This window comes from Thalassophryne amazonica, chromosome 15, assembly GCF_902500255.1.
Source record: "Thalassophryne amazonica chromosome 15, fThaAma1.1, whole genome shotgun sequence".
NCBI classification, from domain to species: Eukaryota; Metazoa; Chordata; class Actinopteri; order Batrachoidiformes; family Batrachoididae; genus Thalassophryne; species Thalassophryne amazonica.
Genome location: NC_047117.1, coordinates 8,688,312 through 8,700,888, shown reverse-complemented (window position 1 = coordinate 8,700,888; position 12,577 = coordinate 8,688,312). Strand labels below are relative to the sequence as shown.

General features: G+C 39.5%; 1 protein-coding gene across 1 annotated transcript; it reads left to right on the top strand.

The window, feature by feature from the left end:
* Positions 1 to 737: 737 nt before the first annotated feature.
* Positions 738 to 3,615, top strand: LOC117526481 (anionic trypsin-like). Its single transcript, XM_034188552.1, has 6 exons — positions 738 to 812; positions 1,100 to 1,286; positions 1,516 to 1,707; positions 2,866 to 2,927; positions 3,163 to 3,314; positions 3,401 to 3,615. The coding sequence occupies exons 1-6, from the start codon at positions 773 to 775 to the stop codon at positions 3,551 to 3,553; spliced, it is 786 nt and encodes a 261-aa protein (XP_034044443.1). The 5' UTR covers positions 738 to 772; the 3' UTR covers positions 3,554 to 3,615.
* Positions 3,616 to 12,577: the final 8,962 nt, after the last annotated feature.

The following is a 12,577-nucleotide window of genomic DNA, read 5'->3' as shown; positions in this document are numbered from 1 at the left end:
TCAAACAGGAGAGAGTTGTATGTACTCAATTGCTACATGTCCAAAAGCATGTGCACTTTGATGAAATGAACATGAACAGGAAATAGGTTGTGCTCAAACAACTAAATGTTGTGGAGGTTGCACAAACTGTTGTGCAAAGTTTAATAAAGTTTAATAAATAAGAAATGCACCAAAACGAATGAGAAAAACTGTAAAACCTTCTGCAGTTAGAAACATTCAAATGAATTAGGTTGATCAAAATTAACAAGTAATATTTATGCCAACCTTTTAACTTAAAAATAATTTCTCCTATTGTTTGTAAGAGTTACAGGATTTGAGAATAGATGCCGAACATCTCAATTTTTGACCTGGCAATTTTTTTTTTTTTAATTTGAAGATGGTGAAAACTGTTTTTCTTTTCTCTTGTTTCTCTTGCTGTCTGTCACTGAGTGATGGAATATTTTAAACAGTCTTCATACACACAACAATACACACTAAAATGATGCATGTTTCAGACTCAACAGAATTTTATTCTGGTAATTGTTAAAAATATTTATATTTCATTGACTGAGTTGTCGCTGCTCTTCTCTGCTTTGGGAATCGATGGAGGAAGAACCATACTTGATAAAGATCAACAAGCTGAAGGAATTTGCGCAACTTTGCAGCCAATCAGGTTGAGTTGATAAATATTCATGATGTGATTGGTGGATGAACATCAGCTCGACAGCATGAACAGACTTAAAAAGGCGCCGTGACAGCAAGAGTTCAGTGGTTTGGACGATCGGTGACCACGATGGTTCAGCTGACACTTCTTCTCCTCTTGCTGTTCGCTGGTGAGTCGCTCAACAACTGTTTCAACTGCAGGTTATGATTCATGTATTAGTTTTATTTCATGTCATCACTCTGTATTTGGAAAGAATGGATTAGAATGTTTAAGGATTTTTTTGTCTTTAAACTGGTGTTTTGTGTCTCCTGTCTACTTTAACTCTCATTGATTGGTTGAAGGTTAATTGATGTCTGATTTTTCATTCTGTCAGTTTAACTCTGTTAAATAGGTTTTTGTACACAGAGTACAAACCACTGCTACAACAACTCGTACTTTTTGAACTGTCTTTGTCAGGTGTCACAGTGAGCTCCGTGGTGGATCTGCAGAAGAGAATTATTCATGGTGGAGACTGTGGACCAGGTGAACGGCACTACCACGTCAAACTGCGAATTTATGCTCATATTAGACAACAATTATGCGGTGGCTCGCTGATCAGTGACAGATGGATTCTGACAGCAGCTCATTGCTGGATACAAAACGGGTAAGAAAGTGAGAGTTTAGACATCTATCTATCTATCTAATCTGATTTTGTCACTCACACGTGGATCAGTGATAGAATCTGACCAAGAGTGGTTTTTTTTTTGCCCTTAACAGGAAATAAAAACTAAAAGTTGACTTGTTGTCTGCTGTGGTGTACACCATACTTAGTCATCAACATGTTTTTTTTGAAGGAACCATGTAAACATCTATCCAACCTTATGTACTTGTAGGACGATGTATGCATATTTAGGTCAACATACAGGACGAAGACAACCGCCAGTGCAGATCATCCAGGGAACGATTTTTAATGATGGACTCATACACCATGACATCATGTTGCTGAAACTACCAAACCCAACTCAGATTCACCCTGTCCGTCTTCCTCCGTGCAATAATCGCTTCCAAGGATCACAACCACGACCGTAAGTTCTTGTTCACACCACAGAAGAAAAGAAAACATTCGTTGACATCTGATGTCAGATGGTCTTGTTGAACACTCTTGTGGTCGAGTGGAAGCAGCAGACGTGTCTTCATGTCCAACTTTTGTCTTAAAGAAGTGATGAGAAACCATGAGCCATGAAGGCCAACAGTCTGCAGGTTTTCATTCCAACCAAACACGAAACTAATTTCTGGATTTCATTTAGATTTTGAATCTCAGTATTTTCTGATAAAATTCTGCTGATACAGTACAAATATTCAAATATAAATATGCCATAAAAAGCCCAAACTTGTGATTATACAACATGATCTCTCTTTATGTCACTGAATGATTTTTAACACTTAAACGGTGACTAAAACCCTTCCAGAAATTTAAGTGTTGATCAGATTTGGAGCCCAAATTTCCATTTTCTTGTCTTTTTTTTTTCTGCACATGCACACAGCAGACAACATGGACTTTTACCAAAAACTGGGAAAGTTCTGAAGGTAACTTCAAGAAGTGCAGTTGGTTCCAATAAAAGTTGGATTCTGAATTGTAGAGGTTGTTAATGGAGATAAATTTGATCTAAAGATAAAACCAAAAAAATTCCCTGTGATTAGCTTCCTGCCAAATTATAAATATGTTGAATTCAATTTGTAATTTTGCCAGTCGTGTGAAAATATGTCTGAGCTTTTCCTGATATTTATGTTTGTGCAGAGCTGGTGCTCCACATAATGAAGCTTTATTCTCACTGGAGTCATCAGAAAAACGTGTATCCAGACAACAAGACATCTTAAATCAAAAGGACGTGACAAGTTAGGAAAAGATAAATGTTGATGTTTTGATGGTTAGTAAACGGTGCACTGTTCGGTCAAATTTCATAAAGTTCGGCCAGGTTATTGTTTGTGACCACGGAATGTAAAAAGTACAAACCTTTGGCAGTAATGTGCAAAAACTTCCAAAAAGTGTGCATTTTTCAAAGAAGCATGCAGGAGTGCAGATACAGTCCTCTGGATTACAAATTGCCTGGGTCACGGTACTTTCACGCTTTAAACTTATGCAAATATTTCATGATATTTTCATTTATTTCTATATTTATTTATTCCTCCATTCATGCATTTATTGATTTGCTTATTTATTATTTATTTATGCTTCTTTCCAGAGGTCAGACTGTTCAGATGGCAGGTTACGGGTCCACTCAACATGATGCAAACAATCAAAGACGTGAGACCATTTTTAATCATTTAATGCACACAGAGATTCTTTTTTTTTGTTTGTTTTTCTAATTTTGTAATGATAATTTGGGGTTCTTTTGATTCTTCAAAATTTCTTTTTGCATTTATTATTTTTGAATCCTTGTTGGTCAGTGTTTTTATTTGTTCACATTCAATGAATTTCAGATCGTGTATAAATAGTGAGAATGTTTGTTTTAATATCTCCTGTTTTAATTCCTGTCCAGCTGGAGGTGAATCTCAGACTCTGCAGTGTGTAGACATCAATGTTGTTAACTGTCCGGCCTTCAATACACTTCGGATTGGGCATGAACCTTACATGCTCGATCAAGTGGTCTTCTGTGGTCAGAATCCTCCTCATCAAGGGGACTCGTGCATTGTGAGTTAGCATTTCAGCATGACTAAGCTAAAATCATGTTTAAATGTCAAAATATATTTTAAATAACAAATATTTGTTTCTCACAGGGTGACTCGGGTGGAGGAGTCATTTTCAACAATATGATTTATGGCGTCATTTCTTCAGGTGGTATATCTGCTTGTACTGAACCAGTGAAGTTTATGAATGTCTGTTATCCAGATTACTATCAGTGGATCCAAAACACAATCAGAACACCATAGTGTCTAAACTGTTTCAATGGTTAAAATATTTTTGAAATAAAGAATATGTGAGATTTCATCTCACCAACAAACCCAGTTTGATGCCTGTGATTTTTTTTTTCTAATTATTATTTAAACATTTGATGTCACTGGGTTGCACAGTGGCTTAGTGGTTGGCACTGTTGGCTCAGAGCAGGAACATTGTGGGATCATTTCCACCTACGGCCTTTTTGTGATGAGTTAGCCTGTTCTCCCCGTGTTATCATGGGTTTCCGCTGAGTGCTCCGGCTTTCTCTGACTTCCAAAGACACACAGGTTCGGTGAATTGGTGACTCTAAATTGACCATGGGTGTGCATGACTGTGGGAATGTGTGTGTTTGTCTATTTGTGGCCCTACAACAGACTGATGTCCTGTCCAAGATGTAATCCCCCACCCCCCCACCCCTAGTAAACAAAATAAAGTTCCCAAAATGTTCTAAGCACGTTTGTCAAATGTTATCAGAACATTAGCTGTAATGTTCTTAGAACGTTTTATGGAAAGTTTCTTTTTGGTTCCCAGAAGGTTTGGTCTAATGTTCATGCTTGGACTATATATGAGTAAAGTCCCTTCAGCTGCTCCCTTTGTTTCATTAGGTGTCACCGCAGCACATCCAAGGTAAATGATAAATGCACTGCATTCATATAGAGCTTTTCCATCTGCAAATAATGCCTCACATTCACCCCGATGTGAGGGTGTTGCCATACAAGATGCTCAGTACACACCAGGAGCAACTAGGGGATAAAGGACCTTGCCCAAGGGGCCTACGTGATTTTTCCATCAAGCTGGGATTTGAACTGAGGATCCTCTGGTTTCAAGCCCAACGCTTTAACCACTAGACCATCACCTCACCACGGTGGATCTGCATGTTAATTTGCCACAAGTTTCACACTGGATGGCCTTCCTGACACATTACATGGAGAAATGTGGCAGGAGTGAGGTTTGAACCAGGAAACCTCTGCACTGAAACCAAGTGCACTCACCATTTGGTCACCACCCCTGCGCACGTGTGTGTGCAAACCTGTGCTTTGCTATATATATATATACGAGGTCTGTGATAAAACTAACGTACCTTTTTATTGTTTTCAAAAACTATATGGATTTGAATCACGGGATTATATCAGACAACCTTGAACCCTCGTGCGCATGTGTGAGTTTTTTCACGCCTGTTGGTTACGTCATTCGCCTGTGGGCTGGCTTTGAGTGAGGACTGGTCTACCCCTCCTGTCGGAATCTCTATGTCTGAGAACTTCCTGAGAGACTGGCGCTTTGCTTGATCAAAATTTTTTCAAAGACTGTGAGGCACATTGAAGTGGACATCATTCGAGAAATTCAGCTGGTTTTCTGTGAAAATTTTAACGACTGATGAGAGATTAAGGACTGTTGCTGTCGCTTTAAGGACTGCCCACAGAGCGGGACGTTGCGACGCGCCCTGAGCCGCCGCTGTCTGCCTGTTTCGAGCTGAAAGCTTCCAAATTTAAGCCTCTGTTGACCCAGGACATCGTGAGAGAACAGAACTTTCAGAAGAGGTCGGATCAGCAGTTTATCCGGACATTCCACTGTTAAAGGAGATTTTATTAATGAAAGACATGCGGATGGGTCCGCACGTTGGGACGCAGCCGGCGCGGTGCGGTGGCACAGGAAAAACACCTCCGTGTTGATAACCATTTGTAAAAACCAGGCGGCTTTTGATGGCTTTCAGTTGAGTGAGTATTTGAGAAATTGTTTAACAGCTGGACATGCTCCTACTTGTCCTTAAGGCTTCCAATGGAGGTGTTTTTCCTGTGGCGGCACGCTGCGCCGGCTGCATCCCAACACACAGACCCGTCCGCACTTTCTTTCATTACACAAAGGCAGAAGGCGTGGACATCAGCACTTTTTTGTGAAAGTCAGACGACGTCCCGGATCAACAAAGCCTTCACGTTGGAAATGATCTAGTTGTTTCAGTGGGGTTTCAGCCTGTCAATCGGCGCTCGTAGCGCGGTGCGCTCTCAGCAGCTGTGGACGGTCTTTAAACCGGCTGGAGCACTCCTTAATCTGTGTAATCCCCATAAAATCGTCCCTGAAAGCCATATTAATTTTCCGAACGGTGTCCACCTGGAGGTCTCTCACAGTTTCTGGAAAAAATTGATGCAGCAAAGCTCCAAATCATTCAGACATTTATTTGCAATAAAAAAACGATGAGAGGGTGGACCAGTGCTCACACAAAGCCTGCTCACAGGCGAATGACGCAACCGACAGGCGTGAAAAAAGTCACGCATGCGCACGAAGGGTCAAGCTTGGCTGATGCAATCACACATGATTCAAATCCGTATGGTTTTTGAAAAAAATAAAAAGGTTGGATACTTTTCTAACAGACCTCTGTATTACTGTGGGTTTGCCATATTCTACACACTCCATGTTTTGCTGTTGTTCTGGGTTTGTTGGGGGGGAAGGTCAACAATTTACAGACTGACATAGTGAACTAATACAGGTCTATAACACTGTAATGTCTTATAATAATGACATATACTTGATACTTTGTTTATTCTCTTATGAACCATTTGTTTTCACCTTAACTCCAATTTATCCTGTTGGTGACTTTTTACTCTCAACCCACTCAGAGAGTTTGTTTCATGGTGATTTGCAGATTGAACTGGAAGATTTAAGTGAAAAGTAGATTAAGTCACTGTGACTGCAGAAGTGTAGAAATTATGTTGAGAAAGAGGAAAACTGATATACTTCCATTTTTAAATGTGCAGTTTTATCAGTCGGCCCCAAAATTACAAATTTACTTTAAATATTAGTAGAATCGTACTGAAGCGCATTGCATTCACTGGATTAAAAAAAAAAATCAACCACTGATCTCCTAATTATCAGAAAAGATCTCATAATTACATGAAAAGTTCTTATAATTATGACATCATGATCTTGTAATTATGAGAAAAGATCAGGTGTCTAAATTGTTTTATGTTATATACCCCAATGTTAACTTGACTACAAATTAGGGTTAGGGATGTAAGATCTACAGTCACAGAAAAATATCTAATTTAACACAAAATGTGCATGTGTTTTTGTAGGCAGGTGTGTGTGCAGCTGGACTGTGGTCATATTACAGTGAGGAAAATAAGTATTTGAACACCCTGATGTGGAGGAGCAGCGGCTCGACTCCGAGCTCCTCCCAAGTGACTGAGCTCCTCACCCTATCTCTAAGGGAGCGCCCAGCCACCCTGCGGAGGAAACTCATCTCGGCCACTTGTACTCGTGATCTCGTTCTTTCGGTCATGAGCCAAATCTCATGACCATAGGTGAGGATTGGAACATAGATCGATTTGCCCCCCTACTCAGCTCTCTCTTCACCACCACTGTCCGATACAGCGACCACATCACTGCAGATGCTGCACCGATCCATCTCACGCTCCATCCGTCACTCACCCGTGAACAAACCCCGAGATACTTAAACTCCTTTCCTTTGGGGGGGGGGCAGACCCACCTCCAACTCAATATTTCTCCCCCAACTTTAAAAAGGGTTCTGACTCCAAGGTGTTATCTGAGGTATACATGATTTAGACCTATTTTCACTACACATTAGAAATTTGGTCTTTCCGTTAATACAAAAGAACATAATTTGGGGGGTGGGGGTGGCTTCAATATACCTAGTACCTAGGGCCCAGAATTTGGTGCTACGCCCATGATTGTAGTGAATATTATTATTGAAAACATACACAGCAGACCTGCATGAGTGTTGTCTCACCTGTCCTTTATGGTCATTAGCTGTCAATATGCAGCATCGCAATGCCATTTGACCCCTGAAAGGAAAGTTGAGAAGGGGTTTCCCAGTGTGTTTGTTTGTTGTTGTTTGTGTTTGGTGTTTTGTTACTGCATTTTAACCCACATGGGTAAAAATCAAATTGTTTCTAGAACAAGTGAATTTTGAGCATGTTGCTACTATAAGCTGGTGAATCCTTTATTTCAATGCAAGAGAATAAAATTATCATTATCATAGTATTACTGTTGTCATACTCCCTTCACTCAGTCATTCGCTCTGTTGCATCACTCAGCATTTGCAAAAAATAGACTTCTCATCTACTTTGGTCCTGCCTAGCTGGTGGTGTAGTGACTACTTGTCTCTTGTCACTGTAAAACTGTCAAATGTCCACTCTGATAGAAAATGAATGGCAGCTGGTTGCTTTGCCTCCTTCTCTAACAGCATGACCAAGGGGAGATGGGGTTCCAACCCTGGGGATAGCATTTTAAACTATTCATTTGCTTCAACCTTTGATGGACAAACTATGTAATGGCACCTTTTCAAAAGTCAAAGTGTTTTTCGGCATTGTCTATTCTGTAAAATAAAAGTTTTCATATCTATAAAAAAAGAAAAACATTTTTTATGACCAGAAAATTTCTAAAGGGACTACCCCTTTTAAATACATAAAACATAAAGAATTAAGCAATTAAGCTACAGACTACTCAACAGTCATTGATCTGAGAGGTTTGTCTGCACCTAGTGTGCTTTAAATCAATGTTTTGTCATTTTCCTTAAAGGAATTTGAGAGGGTTAATGATTTGTCTGACACGAGGTTTCTGTTATGCAGCAGGGAGGAAGGCAGCCTTTTCAGACCTGATTATACGACATAGATGTGACAGTTAAGTCAGGATCAGTATGGATGTGTTACACCAAGACAGCTTTTTGAATAAATCCACAGTCAAGGACAGGGTGGTTTTTAAATATGGCATTCCTATTGTTTTAGTTTATTGATTTATTTATTTACTTTATTCTGCTGCTTTTCAGGAAAACAAATCAAGTTAAAATCAGGGTTACCAAAGATTTTCTTGAAGGGCTTCTTCTACCATTTCTGTTATAGTGGTACTGCAGAAATGTAAAGGCAAAGAATCACACAACTGTCTTCAAACATCAGTGATGTTTGGAGACGTATGGCCCAGCTCCAAACAGTGTTAAATCAAGAAGGTAATCGATCTTTTTCCATCCAGTGTAGATGTTCATAGCACTTTCCAGTGATTCCTCTCCAGTGTGTACCTGTATGAATGTCTGTCCCGTACGAATGTAGCTTGAATTGTGCTTATTTTTTACAATTCATGTGACTCGTGCAGCATTCGTGCTGTAGCGTGACGGGCCCTCAACCCTGTCTGACCCTTTTGTTTATGGGTTGATGTGTTGGTCCAGATTTGGGAGGAGCTCCTCCAGGACATCTGTCAACTAATGCCTATGGGGGGCCATACAAACTACTGTGGGCCATTTTGAGTTGCTGCAATGAAATTTCAGCAAAATGGACAAAGCTGCCACATTATTTGTTCGCTCTGGTTTTTGGGTTGTCTTTGAAATCAGTCAGAAAATCAAAACATTTTCATTTCCATCATCCGACATGGTATTCTTTCATTCCTAATACATTACCCAGTCCATATTAGGAAAGATATCCAGCAGGATTTTTTATCCCATTGAGATCATCTGATGCGTTTTTAAAGTGTTCAATTTGTTTGTAGTAAATTTGAAACAATCCCTTCTTTTAATGAAGCTGTGTGAATTCCATAATTACAAATATTAATGCGATTCTGCGGAAGCGTATTGCATTCACTGGAGAAAAAACAAAAATTGACCGCTGATCTCGTAAATACAAGAAAAGATCTCGTAATTATGAGATCAGGCTATTTTTATTTATTTATTGTGTGTGTGTGTGTGTGTGTGTGTGTGTGTGTAAAAGCTTCCGTACAATGTGCTTCCGTACTTCCAGTCCCTCGGTAAAGACAAGCGTAAGAATTCACGAGTCATATAGTCCATGAGCCAGTCATCAATTTTGACCGAATCGGTACCAAAATTATTATTATTTTTAATAATTATATTTTAATAATATTATAATTTAATAATAATTATTATTAAATTATTATGTCATAACAACACTTAGAATCCAGCCTCAGTGTGTCATGGCCTACAAAAAAATGTATGATAACCATCCAAGGGTGGTAGCTGTAGCCAGGTTGGGGTCAATGAAGAATTACATAGAGGTCAAAATTTTAAAACGCTCCAATCACGTTGAAAACTATATCATATTATTTGTCTAATCATAACAATTCCAAAAAAGGTATAGTTTGTACTATCTGTGATGGAATGTCCTGGTGTTATGGGGAAAAACAGCAAAAATGGTGACAAAGGTCAATTTCAGTTTGTACAGGGGTCAAAAGTTAAAGTTCCTAAAATTTAGTAAGAAATGATGCAAATTATTGTTTGGGTTAATAGGGTTCTAAAAATGAATAGTTTTCACCATCTGTCATGCTTAGTTATCATGTTACAGGGTAACATATGTCACATATCATAAAATCCAATAGATGTTGACCTTGTTTGACCTTTACCTTGGAGACCGAACATTCAACACAGTCGAAACTATTCCATTTATTAATCCTTTTATTTCAACCAATAATTTGCATCATTCTGTACTGAAATTGGAGCAACTTTAACTTTTGACCCCTATACAAACTGAAACTGACCTTTGTCACCATTTTTGCTGTTTTTACCCCATAACTCCAAAACACTCCATCACAGATAGTCCAAACTATACCATTTTGGAATCATTTTGACCAGACAAGTAATGTGATATAGTTTTCAACATGATTGGAGCATTTTTAAAGTTTGACCTCTGTGTAATTTTTCAATGACCCCTACCTGGCTACAGCTACCACCTTGAGATTGCTATCATACATTTTTGTGTGGGCCATGACACACTGAGGCTGGATTCTAAGTGTTGTTTAGCCACCTTAAGTGGTACCGAAAACCTGCTTGGCCCATGGACTAATAATCGAAAATCGGCCACTTTGTAACCTCCAACACTGCACTGTGATCCACACCACGCCCACGCAAAGTGTGGATTACCCTCTAAACTATTCTTGAATGAAAAAAACTCCTCCAGCGAGGTGGGGCACGGGGCCCACAGACTGGCACAGTGGAAGTGAGCCCTACTGTGTCCCTCAGTGGTCAGTGGGACTGTGTGAGTGAAAAGCTGGAAGACACCCCGTGGTCCTCCCTGGACATTCATCCGGGAGCACTTCAGGGGAAAATCTACACTTTGTGTTTAACTGCAGTGTGTTATCATCGGCTGAACTCACCCCACGTCTTTACTGAGGGACTGGAAGTACGAAAGTATAAACATAAAACAATTTACACACCTGATCTTTTCTCATAATTACAAGATCATGATGTCATAATTATGAGATCTTCTCTCATAATTACAAGATCAGCGGCCGATTTTTTTTTTAATCCAGTGAATGCAATACGCTTTGGTACAATTCTAGTAATATTTAAAGTAAATTTGCAATTTTGTTGCCAACTGATAAAACTGCACATTTAAAAATGGAAGTATATCATTTTCCCTCTTTCTCAACATAATTTCTACACTTCTGCAGTGACTGTGACTTAATCTACTTTTCACTTAAATCTTCCAGTTCAATCTGCAAATCACCATGAAACAAACTCTCTGAGTGGGTTGGGAATAAAAAGTCTCCAACATTACAGTGTTATAGACCTGTATTAGTTCACTATGTCTCTGTCTTTAAATTGTTGACCTTCCCCCCAACAAACCCAGAACAACAGCAAAACATGAGCTGTGTAGAATATTACAAACCCACAGTAACACAGTGAAGGTTTAAATGTTTCTTTTCCATATAAGTTCCTTCAGCTTCTACTCTTGTTCTTGTTCTTGTTCATTCTCAGACCACAACCACAAAAAACTTTCCTGTGAAACAGTCCGAGAACTTTACAGCTAACATTTTGATTTGATAGGATTTGACAAACGTTCTTATGTTTTGAAATGTTTATTTTGTCAGCTGGGTAGGGACCTTATTTTTGTAGAATGTTCTGGGGGAGTTTTTGAGAATTTCCATAATATGAATGCTTAATTGTTTGTTTAATTGCTTTGCAATATACAGTGAGTTCTCCCACTTAGAAATCATGGAGGGGTCTGAAATTTTCATCTTAGGTGCATGTCCACTGTGAGAGACGTAATCTAAAAAAAAAAAATCCAGAAATCACAATGTATGATTTTTTAAATAATTTATTTGTATGTTTCTGCTGCAAATAAGTATTTAAACACCTACCAACCAGCAAGAATTCTGGCTCACACAGACCTGTTAATTTTTCTTTAAGAAGCCCTCTTATTCTGCACTCTTTACCTGTATTAATTGCACCTGTTTGAACTTGTATAAAAGACACCTGTTCACACTCTCAATCAATCACACTCCAACCTGTCCACCATAGCCAAGACCAAAGAGCTGTTTAAGGACACCAGGGACAAAACTGTAGACCTGCACAAGGATGGGATGGAGTACAGGACAACAGGCAAGCAGCTTGGTAGAAGACAACAACTGTTATGATTATTTATTAGAAAGTTTAAGAAACACAAGATGACTGTCAATCTCCCTCGGTCTGGGATTCCATGCAAGATCTCACTTTGTAGGGTAAGGATGATTCTAAGAAAGCTCAGAAGTACACAGGAGGACCTGGTGAATGACCTGAAGAGAGCTGGGACCACAGTCACAAAGATTACATTAGTAACACATGATGCTGTCATGGTTTAATATCCTGAGGTCAGCAAGGTCCCCCTGCTCAAGCCAGCACATGTCCAGGCCCGTTTGAAGTTCACCAGTGACCATCTGGATGATCCAGAGGAGGCATGGGAGAAGGTCATGTGGTCAGATGAGACCAGAATAGAGCTTTTTGGAATCAACTCCACTTACCATGATTAGAGGATGAGAACAACCCCAAGAAAACCATCCCAACCGTGAAGCGTGGGGGTGGAAACATCATACACTGGGGGTGCTCTTCTGCAAAGGGGACAGGACGACTGCACCGTACTGAAGGGAGGATGGATGGGGTCATGTATTGTGAGATTTTGGCAAACAACCTCCTTCCCTCAGTAAGAACATTGAAGATGGGTGATGGCTGGGTCTTCCAGCATGACAATGACCCCAAACACACAGCCAGGGCAACTAAGGAAGGGCTCCGTAAGAAGCATTTCAAGGTC